The sequence below is a fragment of the Hylobates moloch genome, unplaced genomic scaffold, assembly GCF_009828535.3.
Source record: "Hylobates moloch isolate HMO894 unplaced genomic scaffold, HMol_V3 SCAFFOLD_16, whole genome shotgun sequence".
NCBI lineage: Eukaryota > Metazoa > Chordata > Mammalia > Primates > Hylobatidae > Hylobates > Hylobates moloch.
Genome location: NW_026652291.1, coordinates 42741714 through 42766785, shown reverse-complemented (window position 1 = coordinate 42766785; position 25072 = coordinate 42741714). Strand labels below are relative to the sequence as shown.

Sequence of the window (25072 nt, the reverse complement as noted above, 5' to 3'; positions counted from 1 at the left end):
AAGGGAGAGAGTACACCTTTTATGGGATATCAGTTGTTTTTTAAGAAAACTGGAATAAAGGACACACACCTTTATGTAAATGACATAGTTGAACACATAACTATCCTTTCTGCAATATTCAGAGATGAGACTAGCAACACTTTCAGTAGCATTAGCTAAAGAGTGTGTGTGTTTGTGTGTGTGTGTGTGTGTTTTGCACTGCGAAAAACCAGATGGCATGTGATATAGTGTAAGAAACATTGGACTTGGAGTCAAGACAACTGAATTTTAATCCCAACTCCTCCCAACTCCCAACTTTAATTTCCAAAGTTGTCACTATACATACAACTTTGGAGAATTGCCTACCCTTTCCAATTCTTGGTTTCTTCATTTCTCAGATTAGGCATGGTGCTAATTCATCCCCAAGGCCCCTTCTGGCTATATAAGGTCAGATCTGCATCACTAGCCTTGGGCACATCTTTATTTAATCAAATTAAAAGCATGTTACGCTGATTTTCCTAGATTAAACAGAATGTACCCAACTTGATATAGGAAAACTTGGTGTTTTCAACAATCTCACAGGAAGCAAAAGCCTCCTAACTGGGTGGAAATAGAAGGAGCTAACCACAAGTTTGAAGGTTGGAAGGTTAAAGCATGTTCTATTTTTCTTCACATTCCCTGAAGAAAACATCTTATGAGACAAAAACTTCTCATCCTGCTTGTAATGGTATTTGGCCCTTGAGTATTTCCTCACACATCTATAATATGTATTATCATGTTTTGACTTTTTTTTTTTTTTGAGATGGAGTTTTCTGTTTGCCCAGGCTAGAGTGCAATGGCGTGATCTTGGCTCACTGCACCTTCTAACTCTTGGGTTCAAGCGATTCTCCTGCCTCAGCCTCCCTAGTAGCTGGGATTACAGGCACCCACCATCACCCCCAACTAATTTTTGTATTTTTTAGTAGAGAGAGGGTTTCACCATGTTGGCCAGGCTGGTCTCAAACTCCTGACCTTAGGTGATCCACCCACCTTGGCCTTCCAAAGTGCTGGGATTACGGGCGTGAGCCACTGTGCCCAGCCAAAAATTGGTATCTTTCTTAATTGAGTTATTACCATGGAACTTAGAAGGAAAGATTGCAATTTATTGTTGACTGTGTGTGCATGTGGGTGTGTGAGTAAGGAAAGAAGAAAAAAAAGAGGAGCAAAATCAACAAAAAATGGAGAAAGCATTAATTACTGTTCATTTGTGTAGAAAGTTTCACTTCATTTTGACAATTCATTTTGTTATCTGTGATCATCATATCCTTGATTCCTGTATAATTGAAAACTAACTCTAGAATCCTCTACTTATATTCTAATATAGCCATAGCAAAGACGAAGCTTTATTTGGTTGTTCTGTAATCAAAATGTAATTTTACATAGCCATAGGTATGAATAATCTTTCAGTGATGTGCCAAAAAACTGTTCCTCAACCTTGTTTTTTAGTTAGAAGAAAAATCTGCAGTTCTCGTGTCACAGACATCCTATGTTACATATTCAGCTCTTGTTTTTCAATAGGAATTTGGCAAAGCCATTTATAATTTTTTTCAAAAAATGAGAAAAAGTATACTTTTATTCCATGTACATTCTGCCCTTTAAGCCTCTAAATTTCACTGCTTGGAAGAAATTCATAATGTTATGATATTAATAGAATTTTAGAAATATTGATAGAGAAATATTTTTAATCCCGTTTTAAAATAAGGATTTCTCCAAATTCCTATTCAGATATGCTCATTTTCTCTATCTTTCATGGTACAGAGAAATATTCCAATTCAACCAAATTTACTCCTGGAGCTTAAACTTTTAATTTCTGATATAATACTACTTTAATTTTATCATTTATACCATAATGATACAATTTATCAGAGGAAAAATATTACGAAGGTTTAAGATAACATTGGAATTCTAATATATCAAAAGACTGTTTCCTCTAAACCTATTGCTTTGTGTTTTAATATTGGGGAGCTTTTCACTTATTTAACTAAATTCAAAATAGCAATTTCCAACAAAGACCCAATTCAAATTGATTCCATAAAATGCACATTTTATTCTGCATCATGAAAAAATATCCACATTTAAATAAAGTGTGAAAAAAAGCAAAGTTAGTCCTCCCTGATGAAATACAGTTTATTGTGCTGAAACCCAGAATTCTTTTGGGCTAAAAGCTTCCACCTGCCAATTCACTTTTCAAAATGACCATTTCTTGAGAACAAACATTAAATAAAGTGATAATCACCACAAACTTCCCAGAAGCAATTGAATTTTGATCACAATTATTTCATAATTGACCCTAAAGTCACAAAGTTAAAATATTTTCACACATCCTTTCAGCAATCAGGTGATAGGTCAACAGTACATACAAAATTTCTATATTATACATTGCAGTATCTTTGTTTAAGTACAAAAAAGGATCTGCTTAGCATGAATCAGATTTTGAAAAGAGCCAACAAGTACTGCTTAGCATAATGGTATTAAAAACATCCCGCATTAAATTTTTGCATTGTTTCCTTTGTCAATGCATGAATCAATTATTTCTGGTGAATTAACCCTTAAAGGCAGAGGCATTTTTAATACCCCCAATATCTCACCAATATGGTTGCAGTGACAAAAACATTTAAGAAGTTGCAAAATTAATTCCCATAGTAACATTAGTGTTATAGTAGAATTTACATTGTAGTATACAAAATGCCACAACTAGTGTAAACAAAGTCACTAGAACATAGACTAAAAAGAACTCTATAATTTTCAATATATCATGAATCTGCACATGTTGTGTTGTTTGAGTACCAAGCACTTCTAAAAGTCATTGCTCTTTCAACAAACTACAATGGATGTTTTAGGGTAAAAAAAATGGTTCTAAACTGGTTTCCACTTTTCAAAACAATCACTTAAGTAATCTGTTCCTAATATGAAATGCATATTCCCTCTTGCTTTATTAACTGTGAACAGGTTCTAAGGTGGAAGGCGACTGCTTGATGGAAGATGCTGGTGCAGTCAACCCTAAGGAGATGAAAGTGAACACTACACTTATTCCCTCTCTGATAAAGGGTCATAAGAATAGCAATGTGAAAACATCCCTGCAGAGGTCAAAAAATCAATTCTGACCACTGTGTTTTTCTGAAAATGAAATAAGCTAATCTTGATTTTAAAGAAAAGTGCATTTGGATTTTGTGAAGGTTGACAGTTCATGGCTGTGACATAATATACCAATATTAAATACTTAGGACTATCAAACACTAACATGGAATTAAAATGAATCTTTGTTGTGATTTTGCATAGTTTACTAGCTAGGTATTCTTCCTGTTTGCAGTCTTGGCCTCATCAGGAATCTTTCCCGCTATAATTTGGTTGAAAAAGTTGAGGAGCAAATGACGGGTCCATGACAACAATGGTTCTAGGAACAACAATAATCTTTATGTTGCTTTTTGCCAAAGTCCAATTTCTCTAACTCAATGGAGAGTCTGACCAAAAGCTTTGGATAGAGGGAAGTGGTTACATTTTATATTATGAAATATGATTTATCAGAGAATGGAGATAAAATTACTTAAATTAATTATTATGGATACTCAATCTGGTTTATTGAAGTGTCAAGGTGAATATTTTGGCTTTGACTGCTTTGGTCATTTAACAGTCAGTGATTCCGCATGAATGAGAGAGAGTGATCAGATCTTTTTGTTTTCCCCCCATCAAAATGCAGCCCAACCAGCCAAGTGCTTAGGGGATTGGGTTTGTAGGCCAGAACCAGAGGTCCTAAGCTCATTGGCTGGTGGGAGAGCACTTATTTCTAAAGAAGACCCCAACATTTGACAAGCTTTCAAACTGCTTCCAAAGGTTTTGTTAAAACCTTAATGACAATGTGTCATCTTAAAAACAAATAAACAAAAGCTATTTAAAAGGCACCACATATAGAAAACTCATTAAAAGGAGGCAACTGCTATCCCTTCTCCACCCTCCTTTTTCCTCAGTTATAACTCTGGTCATAAGCTGCACTTTTTGGTTTACTGTTCTTTGACCAAGTGCCTTTACAAGTAGTACAAGTCATGACCTCATTTAAATAATCATGCAGTGGTAATGTAAAAGCCAGGATGGAAGTGAGCTGACTATAAAAAGCTTTGGATAGTGTCAGTGGGGTCCTTCACAGTTATTATTTTAAAAGTAGGATTCTTCCTTTCTATGATTACCTCTGGCTCAGTTATTAGCCAAGTGAAAACAAGATGGTTTGGGCTGAAGATTCCAGCATGTAGTGTTGTAATATCTTGTTTTTTTTTCTCCTTATCTCAAGACACTTGCTTTAGAAATCTCAGAGGGTAGAACAAATAAACCACGTTCAGAAAATTAACATTTTTTCATTAGAGAAGATTACTGAAACTCTCTGAAGTAAATATACATACTATGAGCTCATTAATTTTGGAAATAAGGATACAAGTTGCCATTCTAAACAGAAATAGTTCATTTGGATAATGCATTTAATAGTGGTTTGGCCAAGAAGCCAACATCAGCGCAATCAATAGAAATATCTGAATAATCTACTTAAAACCCAATGAGTCAAAAAATAAATTTTAAAAATAAATTCTGGAGTCTCATCCAAATCCCACTATTAAAAAGAAATTAAAGAAAAAAATCCTGAATGACTCTTGCTTTCCTTAACCATTATGCATTACCTCTTTAGGTTAAAATTCAACTGGAAAAGAAAATGTTGATACCAGTGACGATATGTCAAACATGCTTCTTATTTATAACCACATTTGACAGTTTACTTTGGGTGATGTCTTTCAACTGTTGGGAGAAGTAAATGAAAATTTCACTGTTGGGACAGGGTACCTTTTGCTTAAGACAGTATGATTTCAACCTCTGTCATTGACTCTGACTTATCAAGAAAAACCAAATATTTACATTCACATTATAGAGTGCAATTTTTAAGAATTATTTTAAGAAATCTTTAAAAGTATGTGTCTGGAAAAACCTAGACTAGATGGTTGAACTAGGTAGTTCTTGTAATGTCAGTATTCTACAAAATAAAGTTTTCTCCCTAAGGTCTGACTGCCTGTGTTAGAAACTCAACTTTATCATGTACAGGTATGCTATCCTGGACAAGTTCCTTAACCTATGCCTTCATGGGGTTGTTGCAAGAATTAAATTTGATGACCTAAATAAAATGCTTATCATAGTGAGCACTTGGTAAATATAAGCTTAGTTAACTTATTTAACTTCTAAGCCTAAGAGTAAAGAAGCAGATAGATTCTACACAGTCTTTTCTCAACCCTCACCTTCACCATCTTCCTAGTTCCCAGTTCAAATCCTCAGTGGCCCTGACCCTCATAAAGAATGCAAACACATGGGTCTTATCCTAAAAATGAAGTGATAGAAAATCTCAAGTCAGAATACAGACCAAAACTTATAACACACAGCACATAGTTAAGAATTTTGTTATAAGAGTGTCTGCCCACGTGGAATCATATATTTTGAACAGGTCATGATTATTTTAATTTAAAAAGTTGAAGGATGAACTACTCTAGTTTTTATTTGTATAAATTTAAGGGGTACACATTCAGTTTTGTTACACAGATATATTGGTGAACTACTCTATACCTTGGCCACTTACCAATTTTTTCACAAAATTGAGAATTTCTGCCAAGCAGTATGATTAAGTAGAAATAAGAAAAATCATAAAATTTACCTATCTTTCTCTTCTTTCTCTCTTCCATCAAAGGAGCTTCATTCTCTCCACGTTTATTTGATTCGTAGTTCTAAATTCCCAGATAAATATCAAGTTTTATGCTTACCTGCCACTAATAATTATTTAGCAAACTATGCCTCTCTCCATCAACCTCTGACCAGCTAAATCTCTTCTAAAACCTAAAAGAATATTTAGATAAAAATCACATCACCGTCAATGTCTGAAATCTCTTCTAAATTCTAGAAGAATATTTTGATAGAGAGTACATCATGGATACTCTTCTATGAAAGAATGAAAAAGTGATCATTTGTCATAATATGATTTTCACCTGCAAGAAAGATAATTTTTTCACTGACCTAATGGCATGTTGATATAAGAAGGCAACAGCTGTTATCTTTGTTTTCTTATTTATTGGCTGGGGAATGGTAGCATTTGGTACACTAGAAAAGGTTAATTTGCCCATAATTACACTTCGAGTTTGTGGTAGAGCTAAATTCAGAATCCAAGACAAAGCTCAGATACTAATACTTAAGGTGATTTCCAAAATACTGTTTTTGTCTTTTCCCCCTTTCCATTAAGACGAGAAGAGAAATACTTTTATGCCTAATAGAAAAAATTATAGCACAACATTCACATGATTACAAAATATTCATATTTGAAAGTTATCCATGTATGATATGCACATTCTAGATAAATGTTCTCATTACCCACATGAAATTTTGGAAAACAAACTCAGAGAAAATTGCTTAAAAGATAAAAATTATACAAGATAGTGGAATTCATTAGAAATATGATGAATAATTTCAAATATCTGCCACTGCAAACTTCAAAACAGTCACTGCTCTGAAGGCTAGTATTAAAAAAAATTCCAAATGACTTTAGTTATTTAAAAGAAGATATCAAATGGACCGGATCTCATAGGGTGAACAAAATCTCCTTAAACAGAAGGGAAAATGTGATTTTCATTTGGGCTCCAATAAGGTTAATTTTGATAATAGTACTTTAGTTAGTGGTCACAACTAATTATTCTATTAAAGTGTTGAGCACAACAGAAGTACACATTTCCTCCAGAGCAATTTCAAACCCCAGATTTTCCATTTTTTCTCTGATATGCATAAAGTTGTTTGTAAAAAATACTTAGGACATTTTTAGTCCTATACTTAATGCGAGATGCAACTAGTGTCATAAAAATTTTCCATTTTAACAATGAAGCATGGGCCTGTATTCAACCACGTCATTCACTTCAACCACTGTGCCTGAACCATTTTCAGTACCATTCATATAGCTTTGGTATTGTCATCTGGCTTTTGTGTGCCTGTTTGCTTTTTATCATAATCTCTTCCATCTGCTAGATCACATTTAGTGCAACAATATCCTGATACAGACTGATAAAACCTGCCATTATGATACATCACTCACATTTCCATTCTAATTTGACTTTTGCTATTATGTTACAACCACCTGTCGAGGATACAGCATCTGATCTTACCTATTAATAACATCATAGAAAAATATTGAAGGTGCGTAAATTGCTTTGGAAAATGTTTGGATTTCTAATACATATCCATTTACTCCTATTAATATATTATTTAGAAATATAATATTAAAATTTTTATTCTGGATGCGCCAAGAGCATCTATACAGTGTAGGAATAAAACATGCAGTTATCTGGTCCCCAAAAGAGCATCTACTGTCTATGTGCTAGTTGAGGCAACATAGAACATGATTGTATCATTATTGCATGTATTAAAGCAAGTGTTCACCCTTCATTCAAATCTGAGTAAATTCAACTGCTAAGATTTGTGGAATCTGGGAACCTAAAAGACTACTCTATATACAACGTTTGCTGAAAACACGCATTCTTGCTGAAAACAGCAGGGTGCATTCAGCACCTCTTCATATCATGCACACAGAGAACAGAGATGGCTGAAAAGACACTATGATAACTGCACCATAAATAAACAATTGATACTTTCCCTCCTTCTTGACAATCTAGAGTAATTCAAAACCATTATGTTTCTCATATATATGAACAATAACATTGTAGGTCGATTAGGTGAAACTCTACATCAATGTCAGAACACAGTAAATATTTGCACCACTAATACGCAAAGGCATGAATTAGAACTTCAAATCATCATGTTGTTCACAGTCATTCTTTTATAGCTTTACACCAGTAGTTAGTTTTGAAGCACTGGCTAAAGTTAAACTAACAACTTCTGTAATCAGATTCTTATTTTAACCACACATTCACCTTTAAAAGCTTACGCCAGACTTGACTTAAACAAATAGAAAAATACCCTGAAATTCAATAAATGTCAGAGGTCAAGGAAAAGATATCATCCTCACCATGAAAGCAACAAAATCCAAGTTTCAAGGCTGATTCCTTACTCCATAATTATTTCATTTTCTTGTGTTTGTGGTAGGTAGATATTGTAGCATTACATGGAGACATGCTCCCCTGAAAACTTCCATTATGGTTAATGGAAGTTGCACGCACAAAGAAAGGAAAATGGAGCCCATGGCTCATAACATATGTTTTGAGACTCCTAGATTAAAGAGGCACATCTTGTGGGCATGTGAAGTTCAATAGAAATTCTAAAATAGCAACTGTTTTTATAAATCACTGTTTTGCACTTCTCAAGTCTGAATGTGATAACGTGTCTTTCAGTTCTAGTGGCTTTGATTGGGAATACTGGGAGATAGAAAAGCTCATACAAATGGGTATAATAGACCAAAATATCTCCTTCGATTTTGCCATCAGCTTTTGCATATTGTCAACATATATGTACAGATGGTCCAGTAATATATAAATTACTCGCACATATTTTCAACTTCATGCAAACACTAACTCCCCTGCTCCCCATATTAAATGCTGTGCATGCAGTGACTGAAAAGCATGCTTCCCTGAACAACTTCCTAAAATATAGTTTAGTCAAAAGAAATAAGTTCTCCTGGGTTCTTAGAAGTGAATGTGTATTTTATTCTCAATCCATATCATTTAAGGGACTAGCTATATACAGGACAACTCTTTGTGACTTTTTTTTAAAAACTTGATAATAGGCACTTTCTACAAAGAGGATTTGAATTCAAAAGACTGAAATTCAGTCTTTAGTATCCCCCTTTCATAAATGGATCTGCCTGAGCCACAATAGTTTATTGAATCAACTCAGCAGAAGTCCAGCAGTAGAACTGTGTGCAAAAAGCTTTAAAAACTTGTAACCACAATAAAATGACAGAAAAGCAGTTATCTGAGTTGAGCAACTTAATGTCTACTTCTTGGTTTGTTTGTTTGTTTGTTTTACCACATTTCATGTGTTATCACTACAAACACTAGGATTCATGTGTCAATAATCCGTACCAGTGTTTCATTCTAAGTTACAGACATGCCACAAAAATTTATCTATCTGTTTACATTCTTTTTTATTTTATATCATAATAGTTAGCATTTTGATATGATTACTTAAATGCTTTTTTTTTGTATGTTTCTTTGCTAAGAAGCCTTTCAATGTCACTCTTGAACATGTTTTGGAACTACAAGTTTAGAGCATTCATTGGCTTTGGAAATTCAGCATCTCTTACACGAATTGTCAAAGGGCCCTTATACCCTGTGGTGCAGTGTTTCTATAATAACATACACTATACTAATAGTTTAGTATTTATGGTGTTGATAATGTCAGCTTACAAGATGGCAGCTGTTCTCCAAGAAGGAGGGAGTAGGGATTTCCTTACATAAGAGCTAATGATTACTATCTAAGTATAATGTTAAAAAACGAGAGGTATAGTTGATCAAAAATGTGATTCATGCACAAAACCCATAGCAGTAAGTTTTCAATATCCCACACTGTTATCTGACTTAGGCAACAAAACAGTCATTTGAATGGAGCAAACACTGCCTGTAGGGGAAAAGAACCTAACACTAAGTTACAGAAAAATATCCTATGGAAAGAGATCATAACATGGTACTAATAGTTTAAAAGACTGAACTCTTCCTTGGCATTAATCTATAATTTTAACTTAACAGAACAGTGAGAAAATGATAGCTCGATATACATACTCAGCCTGAGATCAAATTTGTCATGGCAACATTGGCAGGTTGGACCCTGATTCTTCAAATATTACATTGCCTTGGGTAACAAAAATCATACTCTTTCATTATAGAATAGAGATTATAAATAAATGTAAAGTGTGCATGCAGTCAACTGCATAATATACAAGCAATATCTATGTTTTTAATCATCATCTTCTTTGGCAGGCCAGAATCCAGCTGGACATGCAATATTTACATATCAAAATCCATGTGTGGTCATCATCTTGAAAGCAAGTGAAAATATATCTATGTATATATTGTATATACAAACATATGTATGTACTGTTTTAATATATTAACAAATATATATGTATATATATTAAAAGTGGATTTCATCTTTGTCAGATTCAGGTGATTCAGGCCTTGAAACACTAAAAATATCCTGACATGGTATCTGGGGGGGTACTTGGAGTGGCATTTGGGATTTGGGAGACGAGGCCTGGGGTACGCTTTTTTCTGACAGTATTTTTAAAATTTCTGCCACCTGCTTTTCTAGGGCAGTCATTCTGCAGCTGAGCAGCTGGATGTCCTCTTTGAGTTCGTGTTTGACTTCCTGCAGTGTGGTCTGTAAGGCCTGCTCGGGGATGGGATAAAAGGGGTGCTTGGCATCAGCCTGGATGGGACTGTGCTCTAGCGGACTTCGGGCCTCCCCAGCCTTATCCAAACGAAGGTCACTTTTTGTAATTCCACTGTCACAAGAATCTGTTTTCCTTAGTGGGTTTTTGGTCACACTGTTCTCTGAATCACTACTCTTGGGGTCCTCAGACAATAGCCCCATTGACTCAGCTTTAGTGACATTATTCCAGTCTTCCTTTTTCTCCTCATGGGCTCCCATATTATTCTTGAGTCGCAGCCACCCTTTTCCATTTCCATTCTTCATTCTTATTGGGCTGTTGACTTTGAGACATTTTTGGTCAGCACCACCATTGGGCTTGAGTTCCATGGCATCACGGTTGTTCTGCTTAAGGGATTCGCTGGTTTTCACATAGGCCAGAGAGGTCTGAATGGGAGTAATCTGTGACACAGTCACCACACTGGTGCCGGTGATGGAGGCTCCATTCTGTAAGGAGCGGCTCTCTACCTGGAGTTGGTTCCTCTCAGGGTCACCCTGTGTTGAGCCCTGATTCCGCAGCTCCTTCTGCTGCTTGAACTTCTGGAAGAGCTTTCTGACTGGGTGGTCCACGGGAATGCTGAGGGTCACCTCATTCTTCTGCCGGAGGCGCTCCTCCTCCTCTTTCTTCACATCACTGATCTTACGAAAGATGATCTGTGGAACGGGAGAGATAGTCACAGTCTGATTATAAAAGCAGATGGATTAACAGTTGTGTGATACTATGCTGTATGTGCTTTGTGTTACAAAGAAAACCCTTGAATATTTGATGATTATTTCTCAAGAAAAAAATTCAAATACCATTTATGGAATTGCATTTATGAAATTTATGGATGCAATATGTCTTAAACCCAACATAGAAATGTTGGCTACTTATTTACTTACTTCTAGTCCTTTACATATCAGAGGGAGAATTACTCAAGAGACAACCGAATAGAGGTACTTTGCTTCTAGTTTATATTCCCATTATATTACCGTTTAGTAGGAAAAACACAAATACATACATACATACATATTTGTATATGTATATATGTATATACAGATATAAGGAGATACATATTTATCCCTTAAATTTCTCTGTAACAAATTTCCACTTTTGTATGATTTTCCTTATTGTGTAGAAATAAGATTCAAAACCATTTTTAGTATTATCCTCCGTTTGGGTATCAGATAGTAAGAATTCCAGGCTATAAATGTACTGAAAAGTTAGACAGTTTAGCAAATGGCATCTGAGTTGGGTGAGGGGAGAATTTAAATTGATTTATGTGACCCTAGAAGGCAGAACTAGAATTTGTGAGGAAAAGGGAGGCAACACCAGCTCAGTACACAGACTTCATTGCAAACTTCTCTCTATTGAATAAACTGCCTTGAAAACTCATGATCGTTCTACCACTAAAAGGTTAAAATAGAAGTATGTTTTCCATATGACATGTTCACTGGGTTGGAAGTTGAACTCTTTAATTTCCCAGATTCTTTAAATTTTAAACATAAAATTAAATACATAGTACAGGTGAGGGGTTACATATCCACAAATAAATGAGCATCGTTTTATTTAAAATGTATTTTGAAGATAATAATGGAAAGAACTTATGATAACCCCATCAAAAGAAATAAAAAATGTTGGCTATATAAGAAATTGCCACATATATTATCAGAGTTGGAAATAAAGTTAATAAGTGTGAGATTTTTGCTCAGAGTCCTGAAAAGCAAAGTAACTGCAGGTGTAGGCTGTAAGGAAAATCAAAAAAGAGTTATATTAGATAAGGCACTTTCAGAATCAGAAAAGTTTATCACTCAAGGAAAATTACTTACCTTGATCACCCTCTGTACATTGTTGGTTAGAGTAGAAACACATGTGAAGCATGCATTCTCTAACCCATAACAGACACTCAACATACATTGGTTCCCTCTCCTTGAACTCTCATAAAATACTCCTATCTGAAACCATTTACTATCTTTTGAATATTCAGCAGCTGCCTGGAGTAACATATAATCATTGATTTTACACCAAAAACCAATACTATTGATGGTCACCATTAACAGAAAAGTCAGAAAGATAGGAATTCCCCTTCCAGGTAAGAGTACATTTTCTAAAATGAGATTGATGCACTAAATTCAGCTTATCGAGTGGTACTAATTTGTATTTTAAAATAAATTCAGTAACTGTCTGTAAAGGCCAACTTTTTTTTCTCATTAGTGGCACATGAAATTGGGTATTTTTAAAATACGTAATAATAATTTCAAATTCTGACATCAAAGCTCCAGCAGTTTGATTAGAAGTCTTTCAAAGGGTTGACACATTTCTTATGCTTCCTAAGTAAACATAGGTTGTACTAAGTCTTCAAGATATGAACATTTTTTAGAACCAGACAGACCCAGACACAGGAACGCAGATACTATTTTCCTATTTCAGCCCCTTTTTGAAAAAGTACTCACTTTGATTCTATGGGTGGACATGAGAGGCCTAATATGAATGATTTTCCACATCCCCCTTCCCACTCACCACTTACCTGTTTTATTTTTTTAGGGTAGTTGTTTAGCCTAGGATAGACATAGTGTTGGCTCGATGTGGTAACTGAGAGCAGCCTTCACATTTGGGAAAAGGGAACCATTTCAAAGTCAGTGGAGTGTGACAGGTACTAGGCACACAGGAAGGTCAGGTAAAATGCAGGTCCCCGTGCAATATTTGGGACATACTAAAAACATCAGACATGATAAATCTGAATTGGACATAATGTATCCTTTAACAAATATTCATTGTTTATTCCAATTTTAATTTTACCTGGGAGTCCTGTATTTTTGTTTGCTAAATTTGGCAACCCTATTGGTATATAATAGACAAGGACATTCCTATTTTTGTAATGTCTACATGTCCTGCCATGCAGAGATTATACTGAAAGATTTGGTATTACTGACATCTGAGAATTTGTGGGCACCTTAGGCAAGAGCCTTATTTGTTTAGATTTTTCGATATAATGGCCAATAACTGCTTGCAATTATTGTGTGCTTACCAAGTTCAGGGTGTTTTGTGATGTAAGACTGTAACACGCCCATGTAAAATATCAATAAAATAAATCTTTCCCAGCTTCCTTGACCATCAGCTGCCCCTCACCCACCCAACCAAGAACGAACAAAAGTGTTTGAATTGCTACTATTTAGCTAGAAACGAAGACTCCAAATACCAAAATACATAGGGCAAAGGGGGTCTTGGCACAGGGCTTGATTTCTCACCTATACCAGGGGACAAATGAGATAGAGCTGGATCTGTATTTTGCTGTCAAGAAATGTAAAAGTAACTGGGAAAGATTAAGAATCGAGCTCTGATACATTAGATGACAGAATTCTGAGTATTGCACATTGTTCCTTTCCCCTTTTTTACTCCCGGGAGATAGGAAATTAAGTAATTTTAAACATAGCTTCCTTGAGGTTTGAGGGTACTTACGACCAACAAGACTGGTCCTGAATTGTTATCAAGTTCACAGAACAGCAGGACCTACACATCCAATCTCAGGAGCCAGCAATGCACAGTGGAAAAACATGCTCTTTAGAGAGCCAAAGTCCCCCTCTTTGCTCCTTGACCTTCACGTCCTTTATAGCTCAGAGGGGCACTGGCTGGGATTCCCTAGAGCTCAGGAAGCCACTGAAGGTAGTCATTTGTGAATTCAGTCTGCTAGAAGCCAGGCAAGGCAAAAGCACTGTGTGAGGTGGGAAAAGTTATTGCACCCTGTAGGTGATCTGCCACCAGGGACTTGCAGGCCATCAATTATGCCACACATAAAGAGAGCCAGCAGTTGGACATGACCAGCTCAAAAGCCAACACTCTGAGGAGTGGCTACAGGCCCTCCAGATCTCAGACACAAGCCCTAGGTCCTGAAGTAGATCCCTCTTTCTCTCTTAGCAGCAGGCCTGCTGACAATCTGCAGCCCGGTGAGAGGATAAGCAGGTGCAGGAGGAAGGTTAGAAAGAGGAGATTTATCACCCAATCTATACAATTGGAACTGAAGCCTAACCGCAAACAGTAACACTTGGATTTGGTCAACTACTTATTATATCCAGGTTTTTAAGAGGTAGTTTTTTTTAAAAAAAAATTACTAGTTTGAATTGACTTTATAGGATTAGATTACATTTATTTTATTTTACTTTTGACCATGGAACAAAATAATGGCATTGTAAAATGATTATAAAATATCTGCATATAGCAAAGTGGTCACTTCCACACATGTATTTTCTCACTGAAATGTCATGGAAAGAGATCATTTTACGAGCTAGGTCCTATAATTCTCTACTGTAGGACACAGGTCATATTATTCTTATATCACAGAGAAGCAAATTGAGGCATAAAGAGTTTAAGTGGTTTCCCTTAGGTCACACAACTGTGTGTCCAGGATACAAATCCAAGGGGTCAGATTCCAAACAGTCTTAACCATTCCACTCTCCTGCTCCTCAAGGTAACTTTCATATTTTCTCCTGGACTCTGTGAAAACTCGGATAGATGAATGGGCGAAGGAGGAAGTCGTGCAGCAGTTTCACACCCAGCAGGTCACCCTTCAAAGAGCGTTTGCCATGGAGAACCGTCCCTGAAAGCAGTGAATTGAACATGATTGAAGCTGTATACTTGCTGGGAAAGCGGTAGCCTAGACTAGCACCTTGAAAGAGCTTTGTGGGAGGCAGTCTCTAGACCCTCCTTACTCTCCAGACCCTCCTTACTCTCCAAAGCAGAGCCAGTAGGCTTAAACACATGCTACCATTTTGTAGATTCCGGTCCCCTTCAAGGACGCCTTGTGTTTTTGTCTTGTTTTGTTTTTAACTTTCTTCTACATATATTAAATACACTACCTTTATGGAAGGCAGGGAGCAGGGAGGGTCAAAGAATGTGACTTTCCCTGGATTCTGACATCAACCTTGATTCCACTTACACCTAAATCATTTGTTTATGAGAATAGGGATTTCTGTCTGCTTTGCTAACTGCTATATCTCTAGTGTCTATAACATGCCTGCCACATTGAAATTCCTCAATAAATAAATGTTATTCATTAGTTCAATAACCTTTTCATACATTCAGCAAATGTATGTTTGCGGTGCGTCTATGAATGGCAAACGTTACAAATAAGCAGGGCACTTTATAGTTCCTTCACTATGTTCCACTGTCTAAACAATGAATCAGTGCTATCTGTATATTATTATTATTATTATTGATCATTGATGTTTACTCCTCATTTGGAAGCAGGAGCTACATCATTTGTCTTCTGGCATTCCTAGAACCTACCCAACTACTGAGCAAATGCATACTGGGTAGACTCAGGTTCAAATCTTTGACCCATAAATCAGTCATTGAAAGGTTTTGAATCAGAACCTGCTTTGATTTCATTGCAAGGATGCAATAATATCCATTAGAAGCTTATTTTCTAGCTTACGACAAAACAAAATTTTCTTTCCTACTGCAAGGTAAGAGAATATAGGCACTGATTTTGAAATGGAAAGCTTCATTAAAAACAAATGAAAATGAAAAGGTGATTTAATCATGCTTATGGGCTTTAAACACTAATTTACAAGGTGCTACCACCAGCTGATCCATATCTTGTATGCCAAGTATGATAGTCTTTTGTTTGTTTTAAGTTTAAAAGAATGTACAAATATAACAAATAAGAAGATAAAACATCAGGGATGCCTAACACAAGTAACTCACTGTATTTCAAAAACGCTAAATGCAACTAGGCCCTCTCTATAAATCCTTACAGTTTTAGAGACAGCTTTATGACCTAAGCTCCAATTTTGAGTGACACTGAATATTTATTACTAAGAAAACTACATTTCCATGGTAATTATTAAACATTACCATTATGAGTATTCTCAAATTAATTCTGCTGAATGTTTCCTTTTAAGAAGGGCTTTTTGGCTGGGCATGGTGGTTCATGCCTGTAATCCCAGCCCTTTGGGAGGACAAAGTGGGAGGATCACTTGAGCCCAGAAGTTTGAGACTACCCTGGGTAACACAGAGAGACCCTATCTCTACAATAAAATTAAAAACAAAATAGATACGCATGGTGGTCCATGCCCGTGGTCCTAGCTACTTGGGAGGCTGAGGCAGGAGGATTACCTGAGCTCAGGAATCTGAGGTTCCAGTAAGCTATAATCATGCCGTTGCATGTCAGCCTGGGCCTCAAAAATAATAATAAATAAAAATTTAAAAAAGAAGGGCTTTTTACCTTTAGCTTTATTTTTAACATGCTTACAGTAAAATGGTTCAACTTAACATAGTGGAAACATTGATAAATTTTATTTAGTTAAACTCTTTAAAATGGTGTGTTTTTATTTACATTTTTAAAATTGCACCCTACACTTTGGCCATTGAAAGAATCTATAAACAGTAAGATTTTGGCCGGGCGCGGTGGCTCACGCTTGTAATCCCAGCACTTTGGGAGGCCGAGGCGAGCGGATCACGAGGTCAGGAGATCGAGACCACAGTGAAACCCCGTCTCTACTAAAAATACAAAAAATTAGCCGGGCGTGGTGGCGGGCGCCTGTAGTCCCAGCTACTCAGAGAGGCTGAGGCGGGAGAATGGCATGAACCCGGGAGGTGGAGCTTGCAGTGAGCCAAAATCGCGCCACTGCACTCCAGCCTGGGTGACAGAGCGAGACTCCATCTCAAAAAAAAAAAAAACAGTAAGATTTTTCATAATCCAATTGAATCTTTCACGGGCAATTGGAAAATTGTAACTCAAAAAGTAAAATGTCTCCTGCTAATTCAATATGTAATTTATATAGCTTAATTTTACCCAATTATTATATGGATAATCATTTTTCTCTAGAAAACAAGCAATTTTTTAAACCATGAAGAAATTATTATAGAAGGTGTTGAAGGATTTGAGTTCGTAAGAGTTCAATTTGTATGAATTAAATGGTGTGAAAAATGTATATCCTTACTTATCAATGTAGTATTAAAAGAAATCAGCTTTTAAAAACCTAATATTTGGTTTTATTGTCAGTATTAAAAACCTAGACCCTTTTTCCTTGATGTACATTGTGTCCATCTTTTGTCCAATGGCAAATCAGATTGCTGCTGAACACTATAAAAATTAAGGACAAAATTTAAAAACCAGAAATCAGGCTACGATTCCAGCTACACATTTATTGGTAGAATGCACAATAACCTGTACTGTTTCTATCAGCAAAGAGGTTTATTTCATTTAAGCTTTTTTTCCTCTGTGCTTCATTATGTTCTGCAGAATCCATGCTGGAAGGTTTAATTTATTTAAATGATAAAAGCTTCTTAAACTTAACAGGGAACATGGCCAACTGAGCTTTCCATTTCAAAAGTAGGACATTTGATCATAAAAGTGATATCAAAATTGAATAATTTGAATGTGTACTGAACTTTGAAATCCAATAAAGGCAAGAAAAAAAAAGGTTAGAATCATTTGTTTAATGACATGGATTTAGTGTTATATAATTTGCGGAAAAGAGAGAGGTGTTTTCTCTCAAATGGCTCATCACTTTCTAGATCTGTGAATCGACTAGGAATTTATAGCTATATGTTATCAAGCAGTGAGTAGCTCTGGTTCATCTGACTCTCCTGGGATTTAGTTGGTTTGATTCTTTGGTTCTTACTGTTTCCATAATCTTAGTCACTAATTCTAACTCTAGCCCTCCAATCCATGACAACCTGAACTAATACAACAAAGCATTGTTTATTCAACACTACCATGTTTATATCAGAGGCTTTAAACTCTCAGTGAAGGCCACAGTGATGGGGCTGTCACAAATGACCATTCTACAAATTTAGATGTGCTTAGGGTAACAATGATGCATGATACTCTGTTTTGAGATGTGGCAGCCTTGTTTACTTCAGCCACACATTGCTGGAAGGAATGTAAAATGGTGTCGCCTCTGTGGAAAACAGCTTGGCAGTGTCTCAAAAAGTAAATCATAGAGTAGCCATATGACCCAGCAATTCTACTCCTATATATGCAAGAGAATTGAAAACATATAGTCACACAAAAACTTGTACATGAATGTTCACGGCAGCATCATTTATGATAGCCAAAAAGTAGAAACAACCCACATATTCATTAATTGACGAATTGACAAAAATGTGGTGTATCCATACAATGAAATACTATTCAGCCACAAAAAGAAATAAAGTATAGACACATAACGCAACATAGAGAAACCTGGAAAACATCATGCTAAGTGACAGGAACCTGACTCAAGGGGCCACATCTTAAATGATTTCACTTATATGAAATGTCTTGAATTGGCAAATTTACAATCAGAGAGTGTATAAATGGCTGCTAGGCATAGGGAAAGTAAGAAAGTGGAATGACCACAAATGTTTGTGGGTTTCTTCTGGGGATGATGAAAATGTTCTAGAATTAGATAATGGGGATGGTTGCCCAACTTCGTGAATATACTAAAAAATGCTAAATTGTATACTTAAAATATTGTGAATTGTATGGAATGGGAACTATACTTCAACAAAAAATACAGCTCCACTTGTTCAAAATTATGAAGAATTTCAAGATGGCAAAAACAGAGCATTACACCACATGCAGGATCTTTCCAAGTGCATGGCCCTGCATATCTGCACAGGTTGCACACCCATGAAGCCAGCTAGGAAGCTTTCACTAGCCTGTCAGAGTTGGTCCATCCTATGCTATACCCCAATAGCACTTACTTTATGCCTGATAAAAGAAAAACTTCAGCCGAATTAAACTGAAAGGAGTTTAACTGAGCAATGAACGATTCGTGAATTGGGCAGCCCCCAGAATCACAGTGGATTCACAAACACTCCAGCGCAGCCACACGGTGAAAGAAGATTTGTAGACAAAAAAAGGAAAAGATGTACAGAATTCGGAAGTGAGGTACAGAATGGCTGGAATGGTTACAGCTCAGTGTTTTCCTTACTTGAACAGTTTGAAGACTCAGCAGTGTATGAATGGTTGAAGTACGGCGCTGGGATTGGCCAAGACTTAGCTATTGTTACAGGCACATACTCCTAAATTAGGTTTTCAATCTTGTCTACCTATTAAGCTACGTTACAGTTCATCCGCAAGAACAGAAGTACAGAGTCCTTCTCAGGCCATATTTAGTTCACTTTAACGTGCCTCTTATTAAGTGCTGGGATGCAGCACATGTAAGATATTTATATTATGGATATGGGTTAAACATCTACCATGTTCCAAGCTCTGTTTTGGAGTTAAGAATATATCTGTAAACAAAGCAAAAATCCTGAGATATTTTATATGATGTCAGACGGTGATGGGGGCTACAAAGAAAAATAAAGTATAAGGACACAGGGAATGGCAGAGTGGTTGAGTATCTATGGGGAGGTGATATTTGAGTGAGATATTCATGAATGAAGAAGTGGGCCATGGAGAGGGCTCAGAGAGGGGAAATCTTAAGGTGGGAAAATGCTTTGTATGTTTCAACCACATTAAGGAAGATACAGTGGATAGCCCTTAGTAAACAGGAGGAGAATGCTGGAGAGGACGTGGAAGAGGTGGCCAGGGACTTCAGATTTTACCTGTGAGGGGAGGGGAAGTCATGGGAAATTTGGAGCAGAGGAGTCACATAATCTCACTTCCACTCACACATTGAAAGGTTGGAAGGATAGAAGAAGAGATACTAATTAAGAGACTTTTTGACCCTGTCTCTACTGAAAAAAAAAAAAAAAAAAAAAAAAAAAAATACAAAAAAATTAGCCGGGCGTGGTGGCAGACACCTGTAGTCCCAGCTACTCGGGAGGATGAGGCAGGAGAATGGCGTGAACCCAGGAGGCGGAGCTTGCAGTGAGCTGAGATCCCGCCACTGAACTCCAGCCTGGGCGACACAGCGAGACTCCGTCTCAAAGAAAAAAAAAACAGAGACTTTTTGAGTAGTTCAGGTGAGATATTATGTTACCTTAGATTAGGGAGATAGAAATGGAGGGAGTGAGAAGCAGCTTCAGATTTATTTGGTCAGTAAAACTGACAGGTTTGTGGATGTGCTGGATGAATAATCCCAGAGGCAAAAAAAAACAAAACAAAAAACACTCTTTTTAGTCTAAGCCAAAGGACAAATGGTACTGCCATTTTCCAAGATAAGGATACCTGGAATGGTGGCCTATAAACTAGAAAGACAAGTTATCCACACCATTACGGATGCGCATGCGCGCACACACACACATACTCACACACAGTGTATACCTATATACACACATGCACGGTATGCAAAAGTGAAGAAGCAATAGAATAACTGACTAAACACTCCCACAAAAATGGCGAAGAGTGACGGCTGCGGACTGGTCTATAGCAGTGATGAAATTTACCAAGCAGACATTCTGAGGTTCCCTCTGCCCTGGCAGTGGGATAAATTCCTTTATTATTCTCTTAGTCAGCTATCAGGGATAAGCTCTTTCATCCATTGTTCTCTGTGTCTCCTGATTCTATGTTCTTGGAGGTTCTTCTTTGTCCGTATTTCTCTATAGTGAGATCTGATATGGGTAGGGGAGAATTTGTCCTATTTTAGGACTGTAGGGCTTCCTCAGCCACTTCCTGCCTGTGCAAATTTGAGGACCCAAAATTTGCTTTTGGGCTCATAGAAAAAAGATTTTTAAAGATCAAACTTGTGGTTTCTTTGGCAATGTAATTTTCTCAAAAACTTTAGTAAGCTTCTGATCTATGTACAGTCAATTCCATGTTCTGGGAACTTCCCAAGAAGTACTTTCCTAGATATAATTCTCTGGTCTGATTTAATCTTTTGCTTTCTTGACACCATGTTTCTCTCTCTCTCTCTCTCTCTCTCTCTCTTGCTCACTCACTCTCTTTCTTTCTATGGCAAATAGATTGGCAGCTGTATTGAAGGTTTCAGGCTTGGTGGAAAGGTCAGATTCCTAATCTCATCTTTGCCCCCAAACTGATTCTTAACAGATTTTTTTTATACAATGGATTTTAATTTTATTTTTATTTCCCTTCTACCTAGTCTAATTTCATTTCCATATCTACATACAAGCCAGCCAACACTAATCTGGCATCACCTCTTTCATTTAGTGCCATGTTAAACATAACTAGCCACAACCAAACATTACTAATATTGTTTTCCACCCTTTTCCAATAGAGCTACAGCACTGGAAGGCAATCACAGGTAGCAAATATACCAAATGTTTTGTTATTAAATAATACTTGTCTTCATCTTTCCAAGTCTCAAATATCAGTTTCCCTACCTGCTTCCACTCCTGCTAAATCAATATCACATATTTTAGAATAAATGGTGAGAGAGCCCACTACTGGAACCAGTTTAAGTCAATGCCCAGTAGCATTGGAATTGCCACCTAATCATTAGCATTTGAAAATTTGGAAAAAATTTCAGAAGAATATCATCATTTTAATTCTAAGTTCTTAGCACTGAATTTGTAGCACACCTAAGCTCATTTGAACAAAATGATAAAGAAAAACACTCACCCTCATGTTTTGCTGGGAATGTAAGAATACAGCTCCCAGTACTTGCCTGAGGCCATTAAATGAACCATTAGACCACATTGTCTTTGAAATATAATTATTCCAGTTACAATACATGTTTTCATCTTGGGAACAATAAAATAAAATTCCCAGGATTAGGGGAGTTGTACTAAATACTACAAATGGATTACTGTCTCAGTTAATTTTCATAATAATCTATTATAAAGATGAAAAAAAGAAACTGAGGCTTAGGGAGATTTAAAAATCTTCGCCAAGTCTACACAGTGAAGAGTGACAAAGCAGGGTTTTTCAACCAAGGTTCCTTGGACTTAAGGACTAGGCTACTTTGATTTAAGAATACTTGAACTAAATTTTTGTAACTGGCCTGGAGTAAAGGAAATTAAATGATGAAGGAGGTTGAATCACTTACTCATGAATCACTAAAAGTTATGACTCCATAAGCTGGAAGTTTAACGTACAGAAAGTAAATACATACATATTAATATATACTGGGACTCTTCAGTATGTATGTGAAAAATAGCATCATTTGACATTGGCAAATGCAATACTCTTTATAAAGCTCTTCCATGTTACCTCATTTTCCCCTTGCAACTCTGTACATCAGTCAGGGCAATTATTATTATTTCCATTTGACAGTTGAGGCTCAGAGAAGTTATATGACTTGCCTAAGCTCACCAGCTAGTAAACAGCCGAGCTCTGACTGAAACCCGTTTCCTATTGCCAACTCCAGTGTTCCTTCCACTATTTTATACCAACACTGCTAATGCTATGTACAATTTTGTTTTGTAGCTTGTAATGCACTTTCAAATACAGTACCCTACTGATCTCATTTGATACTATTCCATTGTCCCCAGAAACACATCTCATAGGTGGCTTTAGCTCTCGCCTTGGAAGATAATGGCTGTGACTCATGGGGAAGAATTACTAACCTAGGGTAGATACAATATCTTTAAAGATTTTTTTTACCATAAAAGAAATTTTCTACAGCTTGTGCTTATAAAGACAAGTCTAGCATGTGTATTTAAATAGTTGTCAATTTTTACATTTGCTTTCTAAAAGAATAATGTAATTTTTACTTAATATAACAACATGCATAAATTCTTCACTGTTACAAAAAACAGGCTGAGTAGGTAAATAATCTTTCTCTATTATTAAGTATTATCTTCTATTAAGTATTATCTTCTGGAAAGACTTAGAAAAGTATATCTAGAATAGATGCTATATTACAATTTCAATTTTTCACAGCTAAATAAAATTTACATAAAATAACATATTTTGGGGGTTTAGTGTTTGTAATATTGTGGTATTTGATAGCAGAAACTCAGAGAGTCAAAGTGATTAGCCACTTGGATGTATAGCCATTCATTCACAGTTTGACCTAGGACTCATTTTTCTGGTTTCTAACCCCACTCTTCACGTCCCTTGAAGGGTATGTTATTTCTGGATGAAAAGTGTGGGGTGAAAGTTTTTAAAAATAAATAATTCTCTGAGATCCAAGAGGCAAGCGTTTGGGTACCTGCATAAATTTGGCCACGCCACTTTGACCTTCTAAACATCAGGTGTACAGAAAAATCTACTTAAGGTAAATCATTCTTTATTTTATCATAATGGTATAGCTATTCCACGTAAAATAGATATCAACTGCTTATTTTGAATTTAATGAGCATGTGTTCGCCCAAGTCCAAAATTGAGAATGGGGTCTCTAAGTATTTGTTGGTTGCAAAATAATCAAATTCTGGTACAGTAGCCTTTTATTTGCCATCTAGATTTTCTAACTTTCCATAGAAGCAAAATCAGACATGCAAGTGGCTTTGCCCTGCCTACTTGGATCATTTCCACCCCATTCCGATTCAAGAATTTGATTCTTAAATACATTTAGATAATCCAGAGGAGATAGTGTTTCCTCGCCTTTCACAGATCAGAAAGTAATGTGCCATGTATACTAATTTATGTTTTATTTAGTAAAAGGCTATTAGAAATAGCACTGGTTATTAGTACCACTTCCAATTTGATAACTTCCTTTGCCGGAGATTTGATGTTTAGAGTATCTAATGTAAAGATCAATGATAGGTTATTTGATGATTGGCGTTCCAGTACTAGCCAGGATTCTAACTAGCTATGTGATCACTATTCTTTATTTAAATAGTGATTAAAAGATGGGGCTGAACTTGCTTCTTTTCAGCTCTATCTATCTTTGAATATACGACACAAGAGGTCAGCACCTGAAGCTTCAAAAGAAAAAGATATATATATAATCTATTTTATACTCCTTAAATTATTCCTAAGGTAACTTCTTGCTAAAAGATATCAAACATGCCAAATTGTAAAGACCATCGAGGCTAGGAAGAAACAATAGCAACTAACGAGCAAAACAACCAACTAACATCATAATGACAGGATCAGATTCACACATAACAATATTAACGTTAAATGTAAATGGGCTAAATGCTCCAATCAAAAGACACAGACTGGCAAACTGGATAAGGAGTCAGGACCCATCAGTGTGCTGTATTCAGGAAACCCATCTCACATGCAGAGACACACATAGACTCAAAATAAAGGGATGGAGGAAGATCTATCAAGCAACTGGAAAACAAAAAAAGGCAGGGGTTGCAATCCTAGTCTCTGATAAAATAGACTTTAAACCAACAAAGATCAAAAGAGACAAAGAAGGCCATTACATAATGGTAAAGGGATCAATTCAACAAGAAGAGCTAACTATCCTAAATATATATGCACCCAACACAGGAGCACCCAGATTCATAAAGCAAGTCCTCAGTGACCTACAAAGGGACTTAAACTCCCACACAATAATAATGGGAGATTTTAACACCCCACTGTCAACATTAGACAGATCAACAAGACAGAAAGTTAACAAGGATATCCAGGAATTGAACTCGGCTCTACATAAAGTGGACCTAATAGACATCTACAGAACTCTCCACCCCAAGTCAACAGAATATACATTTTTTTCAGCACCACACCACACCTATTCCAAAATTGACCACATAGTTGGAAGTAAAGCTCTCCTCAGCAAATGTAAAAGAACAGAAATTATAACAAACTGTCTCTCAGACCACAGTGCAATCAAACTAGAACTCAGGATTAAGAAACTCACTCAAAACCGCTCAACTACATGGAAACTGAACAACCTGCTCCTGAATGACTATTGGGTACATAATGAAATGAAGGCAGAAATAAAGATGTTCTTTGAAACCAAC

General features: G+C 36.3%; 1 protein-coding gene across 1 annotated transcript in view; it reads right to left on the bottom strand.

Moving 5' to 3' along the window:
• Positions 1–2045: 2045 nt before the first annotated feature.
• The window catches only part of KCNH5 (potassium voltage-gated channel subfamily H member 5), a 349850-nt gene continuing 326823 nt past the window's right edge, over positions 2046–25072 (bottom strand). The window contains exon 11 of the mRNA XM_032180213.2: positions 2046–11052. Coding sequence (XP_032036104.1) covers positions 10105–11052 — 948 coding nt within the window. The 3' untranslated portion in view covers positions 2046–10104. The remainder of the gene's footprint in view (positions 11053–25072) is intronic.